This window comes from Stenella coeruleoalba, assembly GCF_951394435.1.
Source record: "Stenella coeruleoalba genome assembly, chromosome: 6".
Classification (NCBI taxonomy): domain Eukaryota; kingdom Metazoa; phylum Chordata; class Mammalia; order Artiodactyla; family Delphinidae; genus Stenella; species Stenella coeruleoalba.
This window is the reverse complement of record NC_137151.1, coordinates 120,418,728-120,434,069: the sequence shown is the minus strand read 5'-3', so window position 1 is coordinate 120,434,069 and position 15,342 is coordinate 120,418,728. Positions and strand designations below refer to the sequence as shown.

Genomic DNA, 15,342 nt, shown 5'->3' with positions numbered 1-15,342 from the left:
GGCACCTCATAATTTTTTTTTATTACAAAATTTTTTCATTATGAAGCTATTATTACCACATTATAAAAATTTGGAAACTAGGGAAAAGAGAAAAATCCCTTATGAACCCGTCATCCTAATAAAATCACTGTTTGCATTTTGCTGAGTTATCTACTCTTCTTCATGGCTCTCTGTATACGATTAGATGGACTGCATGCATTTAGCCTCCTCTGCAGAGCATCTGCAGCAGCTTATATAAACACACATCATCAGACAGACAGCTCCATGCAGACATGCTCTCTCCGAAACCAGCTGGTCCTCCTGATTTCCCCATTTCTAACTTGTCGATTCCATCTCATCGCCATCCAGGTTGAAACTTTTGCCCCGTCTTGGATTCCCCTCCCTCAACTCCAAATCCATTTCCACTGATTCTTTTCTGTCATTACCCCTTTTTCATAGCTGTCCTCCCCACCCCCATGAATAATGCCACCACCTCCAGTCCAGTTTCTTCTACTTACATCTCTAAACAATTATAATGTTTCCCTGACTCATTTCTCTGCCTCTACTTCCTCTCCTTTTCCTTCATCTTGCGCTGCTAAATGATTTCCCTCGTTACGAATGCTCTCCCTGAACAGCACACTGAAAACAATTGGTTTTCGACTGTCTGACAAAGCATATTCTTCGGTTGGAAATTTATAAACATGTACAACTTGTCCCCAGTCAATCCTTCCTGCTCCACCTTTTCCCTACACGAAGCCTCTGCTGGTAACCTGGTACCCTAGACACGACACGTAGCGTGCGGGGTGAGTGGCGCAAGACACGTGCCTGTTGCCTGGTGCCCCTGCCAGGGGGATATCATGTGAGCCGGCTGAGATGGGGTAACAGGGATTAGGCCTACCCTTCCACCATTAACGACTATAGACGTGGCCAAAATAAATGAAGCAACTGTTTCCAAGCATTAGGCTACAAACAGAGCAGGGCTATGAAGCTGGAGAGAAAGGAAATACAGGAAGCGAGGTCCAGTGTCACCTGGCTTTCTGCCGGGGGTGGGGGGGCACTTTTCAACTGGGACTCAGAGAAGTGGATGTGAGAGTGATATGCCCAAGCCTTTCCATGCAGCAAAGATTGCTCAGGATATAAGAAACCAACGTAGTATTTGCTTTTTTAAGTAGGCTGCTTAAAGTTTAGATTTAAAAAGTATATAATTCCTCTGAAATTTCCATGGGAACTTTTCTCTCTTTATGCTTTATCTTCCTTTCAATTTTCTTTAGTTGAAAACACTGAGCACCATTGCCCACAGTTTCAAGGAAGACTCACTAAAAGAAGATGAAAGCATTTCTGGGCAGTGATGTTTTCTGTCTCTCAGCTTTGTATCTACTGAGCCTCACTGTCTTTTATGGAGAAGAGACAACACGCTGAGCCCATGAAGTTTTGCATTAATGGAATATGTGAACATTTCTGCAGTGTTTGCCAAGACCAGGCCACTGGGCCACCGACACTGTGCAGGAGACTGAAGCCGCAAGACTGCATACCATCACGGGCAAGCCATCAAAGGCCACGTTAGTGCCAAAGCCATATCAGAGAATAACTAGAGCCACAGCAGTCACCAGACCCCACCCTGGCGAGGGGCAGGAAGCAGCTGCAGACTCTAAGCGGCTCATCTGGAGGGGCATTAGGAAGGGCATGGCTAGGGTTTGCTCTTCTCACACCTCACACATCTCCCCCTCCCCCATGATAGTTTTCAAAGACCAGTGGCATCAAATGCCACTTTTTCCTTCCTGGCTCCATCCCAGAAGAATGTTTCAGGAGCCTAACAACTGCCTTCCGCAATTTGCTGGACAGATGAAGACCTGCACGGGGCAGAGCAAGTTTCTCCAGCCCGGGGCCATGAGGGACTTCCTCAGGGGAGGCGTTCCTGCCGCCTCTGCTGAGCACGTCTTTGGACAGCACCCCTTGAATCACCCCAGTGTGTCGTTCAATTCAGGTAAAAAAAACTCTGTGCTTCTCCGAGGCAGAGCTTAGGGGCCTTCTTTAACACACTATGCCCTCACTGGAGCCTCCTGCAGGGCCGGGCCTGAAATTAGTTCTTCTGCCCTCACTGCTGTCCCTCCTGAGGCCCGAGAAGGGTCCTAGCAAGAGGACGTTTCTTATTCTCATGCTCACTGAAGTCGGGCAGGAGCACAATCTCTAGGTCACATGCTGTGTAGGCTCAGGGGCCTACGGCAAGTTCAGGGAGTACCTGGGCAGCCAGGCTGGCCACACAGGGGTGCCCGCTGCCTGCCACCTAGAGGGGGAGAGAAGATTCCATCCTACCGTCAGCGACGGGCTTGCAGGAGAGGGCGTCATCGAGGTCTCGGGCAGTTGATGGGTCGATGGTGAAGACACAGTCTTTTCTAGGGAAGATTGAAGACATAATTAGCGAGGCCACAAATAACAGAAACTATACCCCACTGTAGTACAGCTTTAAAGAACAGCTCTTTTGCAAGTGTATAAACGGTAGACAAAGTGGGGAGTAACTTCCCTCTTGTCTCTCTAACAGGGGATCTTTAATAAAATGCAAACTGGGGGAAGATAACAAGGCTCCGTACTGTCTCTGAGTGTCTTTCTCTTTCTCTCTGCTGACTGGCCCCTACTTCTCCTTGATCCTGAGTTAGAACAGGTGTGAGCGGGTGGAAGTGAGGCGGCTTCCATGAATGGGGCTTCCCAAGAAGTTTCCTGACAAGAGGGGCAAGTCCCTTTGGCAAATTACTCTCCAACAGTCAGTTCTTTCTTTTGCCTCCCTCTTCCTCAGTGGCTGATGGGAACCTGTCCTTCAAGGATCATATGAGGATGATTTACTGCTCCTTCTATCTTGTGCCAAAGAATAAACCGTCTGGCTCGTGACACAGGGGGATGGGACTCAAGAATAGGTTCTGCAGAAAACTTTGGGCCCATACAGTTAGCCATGATGCAATTCTACATGGAAATGGCCCTAATCACAGTTTATTTCCATGAAATAATCATATACTTCATCCAGGCTCACATAACTGAGTACACCCTATGCCTCTTTATGTCCACACAGTATCCCTAGGCACACCTCATTCTTAATCTGTGAAGCCCCTGGACGTTCTCATTTTGCTTTAGAATTTCCCAAATAACATGACCCACCCAACCTACCCATTCACACCATATAAATACCTAAGATTTGGGCAGTCGGTCCTAAGTTCTCCACACCTCCTGCCCCCTCTTCCGGGGCACTGGCCTGGGAGTCAGGGTGTTTAGCAGGAACCACCCTCCCTTCCCCACACACAGGCTCTCTAGTCAGCACTCCCTGCCCCCACTGCACTCTCCTCAAGTTCTTCCTCCACTCCCTCCAGTACTATCAGCCCCACTGCTGCCATTCCCCGGTCCCCTCCCGCCTCATCCACACTCATGATGATGGACATCCTGGCAGTCACCACAATTAGTTGGCTTTGTTCTTAAAGTCTTATTTCCTATGTTGCTCTTCTGCTCAAAACTTCCCCAAAGCCCTCACAGGCTGCCAAGCAGCTCTGGGTGCCGGGCTGCAAACCTCTCGAGGCCTTCCTTTACCTGTCCCCTTGCTGTTCAGTTCCCTTATTCCTGATAACCCGTCACCAGCCCTCTCTGATCCTCCACACTGATCATCTCACCACCATAATACCTTGATTCTAAGACCGTATTAATTCTAGGACACACTATCAATTCAATAATAGCTTTTTGGGGAAACAAAAACCCCGAGCATGTTAAATATATACATTGATTTTAAAGTACTTCAGGATTTCAGAAATGTCAAGATGTTTTTTTAAAAAAGACTCTTAAATGGTGAGTGGATAAACGGATAACTAAACTATGGTACATCTACACTGTGGAATACCACTGAGCAACAAAAAGGAACAAACTACTATACATGCAACAACTTGGACGAATCTCAAAGGTATTATGTCAAGGAAGCCACTCTCACAAGCTTATATAGTCTATGATTCCATTTATATGACATTCTCAAAAAGACAAAATTATGTAACAGAGACATAAGTGATTTTCAGGGCTTGGGGAAGGTGGGATGAAAAAGGGGTGCTTGTTCGGAGGGAATGGAGCTTTTCTGTATCTTGACTGTGGTGGTGGCTACATGAACCTACATGTGTCGACATTCAAAGAACTGTACAACAAATAAAGGCCAATTTTACTGTTTATTAATTTAAATTTTTTAAAATTTTAAATGTGATTTCTGAATCTAGGAAAGTGAAAAAAAATTGTTAATAGAATTGATTGATGGGTAGTAGAATTATGGATTAATATTTTTCCTTTATACTTGTCCATATTTTTCAAATTCGCACTATGATTAAGTATTACTATTATAAGTGGAAAAAATTAACACTGTATAAAATCTCCTCCAATCAAAAAATAATCAGATACATAATACTGCTTATAAGGATATTCAACAATCTTATAGACTCCTATTGCTTAATACAGTTAATAGCTTTAAAATGATGAATCTGGTAAAACTATATACTCACTGGTACACCAAGAAAAGGGGACAGGGAAAGGTGGGTGCCACTCAGGTGGAGGGACAAGAGCACTTAGAGCACAGTCCCAGGAAGGGTGCTTCACCAGAAGATTCACTCTTCTCACTAAACATCTCAAGAATAGGCACATACAGTGTGGGGAACATAAATGCTGAGGTCTCAGGAGATAAAGAAATAATTTGTTTCACTATGTAAAAGAAACTGTAATTACACAAGAGTGCCAGAGGAAAAGAGAAACACCGATGTCCCCTGGAAAGCAAGCTCTTGGAGGGCTTTGTGTTACAGTGCTATGAACAGAGGGTGCAACTCACAAATGTTTGTTAAATGAATGAATGCATGCATGCTGACAGGAAGAGACAAGGAAGTGAAATTAATCCTGATACCATGGTAATGGGCTCTAAATTGGTGAGGATCTTGAACTTGATTCACAAGGTAAAGAGGGAACTGTCTGCTTCTTGTTCCTCTTTGTATCCCCCATAGAAGCCAGCAAAATGCACTGTATATCCTGAGTACTCAATAAATACCCGTTGAACTGAAACTGAAATGTTAGACTTGGTGGTGGGAAAGTTTGGGTTCTCCACCAACCATCATAATGACAACATAAGAAACTGAAAGAACGTTCCTCAAGTTAAAATAAAAAATACTCTTAGTTTGATGGGGGCCACAGTTTACTGGTTTACCTGGAGAGTTGAGTGGGAAGTTATATTTTCTTAAAATCAAATGTCTCTGGGTGTTTTGAGACTTTTATTTCTATGAATGAATAATAATGCCCATTAAAACACTTCCAGCCTCCAATCAATTCAGCCATGTGTGACACAGTAAAACTTTAAGGCTTCAACTATTAGTTTGCAAAAGTCATTTTTGAGAGGGCCCACACATCGTTTCTGAGAAAAACCTTAGACTAGCCTGTAAGCACTCAAACCAATCCTCTACTACACTTTTTTAAGAAAATCTGCTCTTAAGCCAGAAACATAAAAGTCTAAATTAAAACAACTCTGGACATATATCACAGCAAGATGTTTTTTGACCCACCTCCTAGAGTAATGGAACTAAAACCAAAAATAAACAAATGGGACCTAAGGAAACTTAAAAGCTTTTGCACAGCAAAGGAAACTATAAACAAGACAAAAAGACAACCCTCAGAATGAGAGAAAATATTTGCAAATGAATCAACAAAGGATTAATCTCCAAAATATATAAACAGCTCATGCAGCTCAATACTAAAAAAACAAACAACCCAATCCAAAATGGGCAGAGAACCTAAATAGACATTTCTCCAAAGAAGACATACAGATGGCCAAGAAGCACATGAAAAGCTGCTCAACATCACTAATTATTAGAGAAATGCAAATCAAAACTACAATAAGGTATCACCTCACACCAGTCAGAATGGCCATCATCAGAAAATGTATAAACAATAAATGCTGGAGAGGGTGTGGAAAAAGGGAACCCTCTTGCACTGTTGGTGGGAATGTAAATTGATACAGCCACTATGGAGAACAGTATGGAGGTTCCTTAAAAAACTAAAAATAGAATTACCATATGACCCAGCAATCCCACTACTGGGCATATATCCAGAGAAAACCATAATTCAAAAAGACACATGCACCCCAATGTTCACTGCAGCACTATTTACAATAGCCAGGACATGGAAGCAACCTAAATGCCCATAGAAAGACGAACGGATAAAGAGGATGTGGTACATATATACAATGGAATATTACTCATCAAGGAATGAAACTGGGTCATTTGTAGAGACGTGGATGGACCTAGAGACTGTCATACAGAATGAAGTAAGTCAGAAAGAAAAAAACAAATATCGTATATTAACGCATATATGTGGAATCTAGAAAAATGGTACAGATGAACTGGTTTGCAAGGCAGAAATAGAGACACAGATGTAGAGAATGTATGGACACCAAGGGGGGAGAGGCGGGGGGGTGGGATGAATTGGGAGATTGGGATTGACATATATACACTAATATGTATAAAATAGATAACTAATAAGAACCTCCTGTATAAAAATAAATAAAATAAAATTTTTTAAAAATTAAAAAAAAAATTAACCACCACACACAAAAAATAATATAAAAATAAAACAACTCTGAGGAATGGTACTCAGGGAAACTTGCTGGAAGACATACCATCCAAACATTATTTTTGATCAGGGGTCGGTAAACTATAGCTCACAGACCAAATTGGGCCTGCCACCTGTTTCTGAATGGTCTGCAGGCTAAGAATGGTTTCTGTCTTTTTAAATGATTGGAAAAAAAAAGAAGAAAAATATTATTTCATGACACGTGAAAATTATATGAAATTCAAATTTCAGTATACATAAATGAAGCTTTATTGGAATACACTCATGCTTTTTGGATACAATGGCAGAGCTGAGTAGAGTAGTTTTGACAGGGACTGTATGCTAAAATATCTATCTGACCCTTAGGAGACAGTTTGCTGATCCCTGTTTTAGATCAGTGTTTCCCAGTAAGTGTTTTAATTTTTTTAAAAAGGTCTTGTGATTAAATCAGTTTGGTAAATGCTGAGCCAATTTTTTTTTCTTTTTTAAATTAATTTATTTTATTTTTGGCTGTGTTGGGTCTTCGTTGCTGCGCGCGGGCTTTCTCTAGTTGCAGCGAGTGGGGGCTACTCTTCGTTGTGGTGCGTGGGCTTCTCATTGCAGTGGCTTCTCTTGTTGCAAAGCATGGGCTCTAGGCGAGCAGGTTTCAATAGTTGTGGCACGCAGGCTCAGGAGTTGTGGCTTGCGGGCTCTAGAGAGCAGGGTCAGTAGTTGTGGCGCATGGGCTTAGTTGCTCCGTGGCATGTGGGATCTTCCCAGACCAGGGCTCGAACCTGTGTTCCCTGCATTGGCAGGCGGATTCTTAACCTCTGCACCACCAGGGAAGTCTCAGTTTTTTAATAGTAGGACTTCTCAGAGCCTTCAGTACGCTGGTATCACATAGTTCTTGCCAGACCCATTTGATCTTGGCACTTTTTTTGTGGCACAGAATCTCCCAGACACCTTTGAAAGGTGATAAACTACACTGCAACACCCTGCACAGGCCTCCCGTGGAGTCCTTCTCACATGGGGCCTTAGCACCAAGCCTACCCCATGGAATACTGCAAGAAGTCAAACAAGTGTCTATGCTATTTGCTGCAGGGAAGCTGATGAGGGCCTTGCTCGTTTGCTCACTCAGTGCCCCTTTCATGAGCACTTCAGGAGCAAGTTTATGCAGTGCAAGGACTCGCTCTGCTTCTCTTGAGCTGATGGTGTGCTTGTACCTTATACACATGTGAATTTTATCCTGTTAAGTTTCCTTCTTTGCTTTGCCTGCTAGGAAACTCAGAAGAACATGTGTGATCTGTTTCCAGAGGATCTTATTTGTAGTTTGAACTTTGTGAACTAACCTTTATCCTGGTGTACCTAATTTTCCTATTCATATAACCCTTTTGCCCTGTAGCCGAATTTAAAAATTATTCATTGCATTATATGTGTATCTGCAAGTTGCCTTAAATCATTAAAAAAAAAACAGGGTACAAAAACATACACACATATATTGAGGAGTTACATTTCAGAATCATGTGTCGAGGGGATGCTGGAAGAAAGACGGACATTCAGTATAGGCTACTAAGAGAACTAACTTCTAGACAGAGTAAAACTTGGAGAGCTCCCAGCAAGTATTTGTACTGTAGCAGTGGACTCCAAACTTGCTCTCTCGCGATGGAAAATTGGGAGAAGTAAGGGAACAGTGAGTGACCCTGACGAACCCCAGTCCTCAGTGCTGAGAGCCAGTGATTTAATCTGTTGTCATCACCACAATTACGAAGCGGCCACGATGTGGTGCATGAGGGCTCCTTCTGGTCGTGGGCCACAGCGGCTGCGGGCTGCTGGCCTCAGCACTTGGGAGCCTGGCCCCACAGGGGCAGTGCTCCATGCAGCAGTTACACTCCGTTAACATGCTTTTGGGATTTTACTGGCTCCTTTTCTGGAAGGCTTTGGACTCACAACCTGCAGGGAGCAGCCTGGCCTGCCAGCTTTTAGAACCTGTGAGACCAAATATTTAAAGAGTTCCGCAACAATGGTTAGAAAGAAGCTAACCCTGACCCACAGAAAATAAAGTGCCAGGTGGGGGAGGGAACGAATGAGGCTCCAGTGCATGAGGCTGCAGAATTCCAATTCAGAGCAGCGTTATGTAACCAAAATTTCTGAAGGCACGTGACTGAAGGGCTTAGTCGAACTTTTTAAAGGGACAGAAAACTTCGAAGATTGTTTTACTCAAAGCCATTGGTCCGAGAAAAGAACACATGAAGTATAACTAAAAGGCTTCTATAATCCATTATGACCTGGCCAGGAATCCCAGGGAATAACGAAAGCACAGAAAGAACTTCTGTTCCTCTGTCACTCACACACTCTTCCTCTGACCTTGCGTCCTCTTCCTCCTCAGGGGACCAACATCTCTACCTCCTTGCAGCTGGAGGCAGCTGTCTAGTCTCCACAGCAACATTTACTCACCACGTTGTCACCATTTACCTCACTGGATTTCGGCCATGGCCCCTACGACATCACAGAAATTGCTCTCCCAAGGTCATGGCTACCGCCAGATTAATCGTCTTAAAGCATGTGCCTGGTAAAAAAGCCTTCATCAACTCCTTACTGACTAAAATAGAAACTCAGCTCAGAATTCAAAGCCCTTCATGATATGGCCCCGGCCTGCATTTTTCTAGTCCGATTGCACACTCCCAACGTGTACCTCATATGACAAACTTTTCTCTACACCCTCTGGTCCCTGAAACACTGTTCGTGCTGTTCCCAACATTAGGACATTTATCCCACCAATCTCCAATGTCTAAGACCTACCTAACTTTTAAAGGCCTGGCTGCAATGCCATCTTTTTTCCAGGGAACCTTCATGGCTCCAGAGAGTAGAAGCTGCGTCTCCCCCAGCTGCCCTGCCCATGCCTGCAACCTGCCCCAGTGCAATGGCACTGACCACTACCCCTGGCATGCTGGCGGCTACTTATGGACATGTCTCATCACTGTGACAAGGCTGAGAGCTCCTCAAGGTCTGGCTCTGATCCTGACCTATCTGTGTATCTCTTCCAGCACACTGAAGGCACACATGTAATGAATAGCTGATGGATACGTGAATGAAAAAATCACCAAAGGGGCCTCTTTAGCACTTTTCCATTCAATTTTGCCACTGTGACTTGGGAAATACATTTAGGATTAGAACTCATGACCTCCTGGCATCCAACCCTGTGGTCACACCACAGTGTTATTGTTTCCAAGGGTGTCCTTTTCTGTCTTCATCCCATCTTCTTTTCTCATAAAACAGTGTTTTACAAACTGTGGTTCAGGGACCAATTCCAGACTAACAAAATTTATAGAGGCCCTCCTCTGTCCGTGACTCTGGGTTTGTCTCCTTGCTCACAAGCAATTCTGGTGAGGAGGATCTGGGTCAATGATGGCGAATGGGTGAAAAGGGATGGAAAATATTTAAGAAATAACCTTACGAGGATAAAGAGTACAGTTTTTTACCACTTTCTTAGATTAGATGCTATCAGAGTTTATACAGAAACCAGGTAATTTTATGTAAACTGGAGCAGGAAAAGTAACTAAAAAGCTGAAGCACTCAACCACGTGATGCGTCTCTACGGAGCACCATGCGGGGAGTCCAGCCAGATGGGTGCTAAGATGAACCAGCCAAGTCAGATGCTGAACTCGTCTGAGCTTCCCTTTCACACTGACTTTCCTCAGGGATGCGCCGACCTCTCCTCTCGAAGGCCATGGAGGAGGGAGCATCATTCGAACCTGAATCAGCGCCCCTTAGTGCAGCAGGGCCGGACCGTTTATTTTTTCTGATGGCAGCTGTGGATATGTTAATACTCTTTCACTCAGTTCTACTGCCACAACAGATGCTAAAAAGTCTGACACAGACCACAGATTTTTCAGAACAGAAAAAGACTGAGGTCTATTTAAAGCAGAAGGAGATCTTGGTCCATCTGTCCCTCCACTTCCTCATAGTGATGGAATGACACACAGGAGGCCACAAAGAGAACAGAAAGAATGGAGGCAATGCTCTGGGCAGGCTCTTTTCACCCAGCTAGGGGTTTTTAATCTAGGGTCCACCAAAGGTCTACCTCAAGCTTTAGCAAAATTCTAGACCAAGTGAATGTAGTGATTAGGTTACTTTCCAAAGGACTGTGATAAGATGAGAACGGAATCAGAAATGACTAAAATGGTCTCCCTTGTTATATTCATTTACTCACCCACTCACTGAACCTCTCGCCATTCTGTGCCTCTTTTTATACTTCAAAAAAACGACACCCTGGAGCAGAGGTCACAGGACAAGGTTGGCCTGGTACCCTGGGAGCCAGAGGCCACGGCATGGGCCAGGAAAGCCACGGTTTAAACTTAGAGAATATGTTAAAATTAACTTTCTTCCCCTTAATTTTCATTCTGAAAAATGTTAAACTTTCAGGAAAATTTAAAGAATAGTAAAGTTAACATTCATATACCTTTCATTAAGATTCATCAAATGTCAACACTTTGACATATTTGCTTTATCTTTCTCCTCCCTCTGCTCCTCCCTTCATATACCTAGCTTTTTTTTTTTACATCTGAACTATTTTAAATTATGTAGTACAGATCATGATACTTTACCCCTCCATTCTTTTTTTTTTTTTTTTAACATCTTTATTGGGGTATAATTGCTTTACAATGGTGTGTTAGTTACTGCTTTATAACAAAGTGAATCAGTCATACATAAGCATATGTTCCCATATGTCTTCCCTGTTGCGTCTCCCTCCCTCCCACCCTCCCCATCCCACCCCTCCAGGCTACCCCTCCATTCTTTTGCATGTGTTTTCTAAGAATAAAGGCATTCTTCTACAGAACCAGAATACTACCACCACAGTTAAGATTAATTACCTCTATCCAATTTACAGATCATATTTAAATGTCTTCAATTGTCTTACAAAATTGTTTCCCTCCTGATCTAGGCTCTAATCAAGGTTTACACAGTATTTGGTAGTCATGTCTCTTTAGTCTGTTTAATGTATATGAATCCCTCTATCTTTATTTATTATTTTTAAAAAATATAACACTGCTTTTGTTTTTTTGAAGAGTCCAGGCCAGTTGTCTTGTAGAATGTCTCACGTTCTAGATTTATCAGCTTGTTTCCTCATGGAAGGAAGAAGAGAGGAAAGGACAGAAATAAATCAAACGTGGCAAAATTAATCCTCTCTGAATTTCCAACAAACAGAAAGTTAGGTTTTAAGTCTTGACTACATTCACGGTGAACTTTTGCCGTGAATACTTCACAGGGGATAGTGTGCAATTCGTACTGCATTCCTCCAGAAGGCACAGACTGTGAGGGTGCCAGACTTGATTTGCTAAGGTGCTAACAGCCAGAGCTTTCTATTATAAGGCTACCTTTTACTCTTTATAATTAATAAGTAATCTGTGGAATAAGACTTTTAGATCATGTGACTATCCTGCTCTCAAAGAACCTTTCAGCCAGTGATTCTAGCTTCCACTGATGCTTTTTGCCTGAATCAATCATAACTTTGCAAGTTGTAAAATGATGATTTTCTAATCCTATAATACTGTCTGTATTTATGAGCTGACTCTTCTGTCAAGAGCTTTTCCTGCACTGACCCTACTTTGTTGTTTGTTTGTTCGTTTTTGGTTTCTTTTTGAGTATTATTACAGAATCACTGACTTAAAAAAAATTAAATGTATTATCCATTACCATTACTATTCTTTCTGATACTCAAATTGTCCCAAATGAGGTTGGTGGAGGCCCTTTCAAGTGATCCCGTGCTCTTGCAATGTGTCTCCACAAGTCTTGGAGCATTTCTGTGCTGTTTGGCACAGTAACTATTTCAGGCTCACCTTATACATTTCCTGCCCAGGCTAATAATCACCATGTCCCTAAGGAGCCCAGGTTTCTTCCAGTGGGGAATGAACGTTATGTAGAAGCCAACACAGGGCTCTAGAGCGCTATGCTCATTACTACTCAGGTGTCATTACTTCTAGGCCCTTTTAGTGAGCTGAATTAGAAAATACTGAGTTAAACCGTATGAAATTGCTGATATTTGACTAGTTACGGCCTAAAACTGGCAATTTCCTGTGGCTCAACCTAATATACTGCTTAAAAGTCATGAGTCACATTTACACCTCCAACTGAACTCTAATACTACAGAGGTCTTCCTCCTCTTCCCACATTCTATATTTATACTTTTATTCTTCCACTGAGAGCCTCAGCTCCCAATGGCTTCAATATTTAAAACAGTTTCAGAATTACAATCCCAGTATCCACTAGCAACAAAGTATCTATGAAGATTTCTTTGGAGTTTTATCATTAGAATATAGTCACTAAGGATGTACAAAGTGCTCAAAAAGCATAGTGCCCAAAAGTTACCTGAATCCTTTTTTTCTCTGTGTAGTAACGCTATACATTTGATAAACATTAGTACCATTTGTTATTGTCTTATGTCGATTTTAGAGATTTTGCTTTTATTTCCTTTTAAATTTAATTTTATTGTTGAATATTTAAATGGTTCAAAAGTTAAAGTATACTCAGAGAAGTCTTACTCTCATTTCTATCCTTCTACCTTATTCCTACCCCCTAGAGATAACTATTTCATCATTTTCTGGTTTATTCTTTTTTGCATTTCTGCTTTCTTTTTGATATATATTTTTTCTCATTTTCTCTTCTTTCTAACACGAACAGTCGAATCCTATAAATTCTCTCTTGCAACTTGCTTTTTCACTTAACAATAAATCCTGGAAATTACTCCATATCAGTTCAGTGGCCAGAATCGACAGAGTTGGAAGTTCCTCAGAGTTCACCCTAGTCCAAAACTTATCCCCCAAATGTCTCCGAACCAGAATCAATCACACAGATCAACCCACATCTTGAGTACTCAGGATAAGGGGATAAGTCACTGACTTATTAGGCAGGCCATTCAATTTCAGACAGGAGCCCGAACTATTGGAAAGTACCTTTATAAGCTGAGCTGAAATCTGATTCTGAGAAACTTCACAATTCAGCCCTTTGCAGCCACAAAGAATTAGCTGGATCCCTCTTTTGCCATGCAATCCTGCAGCCATGAATTTTCCCAAGAAATAGGCCCATCCCTTTCTTGTTCTAAATGGCTGAAAACTATGTGTAATTGTAGCTCTTTTCACAAATTTTCACTTATTTTGTGTCAAGCACAAATTGAAGTTGTAGGAACCAGTACAATGTCAATGTGAAGGTATCAGAGGTTAAGAGAAAGAAGGCCAGAATTCCTTCATTCAATATTTACAGGCATTTACTGCTCTAGGTGTCTGCGACACATTTGAGAACAAAGAATCCTGTCCACTTACATTCTAGTGTGGGAGAAGATAGAAAATAAACAGTATTATAATTAAGTGCTGTGGAGGAAAAAGAAAAGAAACATTAGAACAGAGCAAGGGAGGTTGGAAGTGCTGACTACAATGATAAATAGGGTAGTCAGCAAAGGCCTCAATGAGATGATGCCACTTGAAGATGACCTGAGGGAGGTGAGGAGTGAGCCATGGGCTTTATGGAGAAAGAAGGACTTGGGCAAAAGGAAGAGCTATAGCAAAGGCCTGGAAGCCACCAAGTTAGTTTACCTGAAGGCCCCGAACTGCTGGGCACAACTCAACCAAGAGAGTTTATATGTAGATACGAATGGCTTGGCCTCTGCTTTCTTTTACTTCCTGTCCAAGAAGTCGTAAACCTAGGCTCGCAGGTGTTCAGAATGCAGCTCTGCACGCCTAAGGGAGAAATGAGAGCAGCCGAGTCCCATGGCGCCCAGAAAGTCCTTCTACCCAAAGCACTCTCTGAACATCTCTCTCTCTTCTTTTACCTCTGGGTAGTAGAGTCTTCCTATGACCCAGATTTAAAATATCACGTTGGGGTTACTTTAAAACAGGCTAGAAGAACACTGACTGATATAAAATAAGTTTTAAAATTGACAAAATGAAGTAGCAGTAAGCTTATAGGAAATGCTCCCACAGAGCGATCAAATATCTAAGCCTCTAAATATAATGTTTAGAGTTTAGGCATAAAAAGTTCTCCTATGTGCAAAATCTTCGCAGAGTATTAACATATTAGAGGTCTTCACTTCAATATATGGGAAATCTTGCTCTCGTTAAAAACACTTTTTTTCTACATCTCCTAGAATCTCTTGAGAGGTGATTCTCTTAGAATTATAATAATGGTGGGTATTATTTTTTACTCTTGTTTTATGGATGGGGAAACTGAGGCTCAGAGAGATTAAGTAATTTGCCTAAGGTCACAGAACTGCAGAACTTTGATTTAATGGAACAGGAATTCAAAAGAGAAGGTGTTAAAAGAAGTGAATAAGCCAAGAAGTTTTATTTCAAATGGAAGCTGACATCTCTTCTACTTACCCTTAGTTCCATACTTTGTCTTAAGATTTAAACACCCCAGAAGCATTTTTGCCGAACTACTAATTACCCCCAAATTTCTCTGAGAAAAGTTTCTCTGTGGTTGACTAAGTTGTCAATGACTTCGTTTTTGAGTACCGAACCCAAATCTGACAACTTTTCACCCTCAACCTGAAAATCCACATACAGAGTTCTGACATCAAGTTTATTCAAAAGGGATATTCTTTAGTATGTCAGAGAAAGTCAAGTCCCAGGTACTTTCTTTTGGAATGAGTACCCAAAGATAGGAAAAGTAGCCGAAAAAGGAACATGAATAGATATATTTTCACTTTAAAAGACTACGCTATTAAATTTGCTTTGCAATTTCCAGACCAGACATAATGAATGTATTAAAATAAAACAGAAAATGTAATCAAAC

General features: G+C 42.0%; 1 protein-coding gene across 1 annotated transcript in view; it reads right to left on the bottom strand.

Annotated features, from left to right (window-relative positions):
* The window catches only part of DIS3L2 (DIS3 like 3'-5' exoribonuclease 2), a 374,099-nt gene that overhangs the window by 144,159 nt on the left and 214,598 nt on the right, over positions 1–15,342 (bottom strand). Inside the window, exon 10 of the mRNA XM_079923917.1 lies at positions 2,293–2,372. Within this exon, the coding sequence (XP_079780043.1) occupies positions 2,293–2,372 (80 nt within the window). The remainder of the gene's footprint in view (positions 1–2,292; positions 2,373–15,342) is intronic.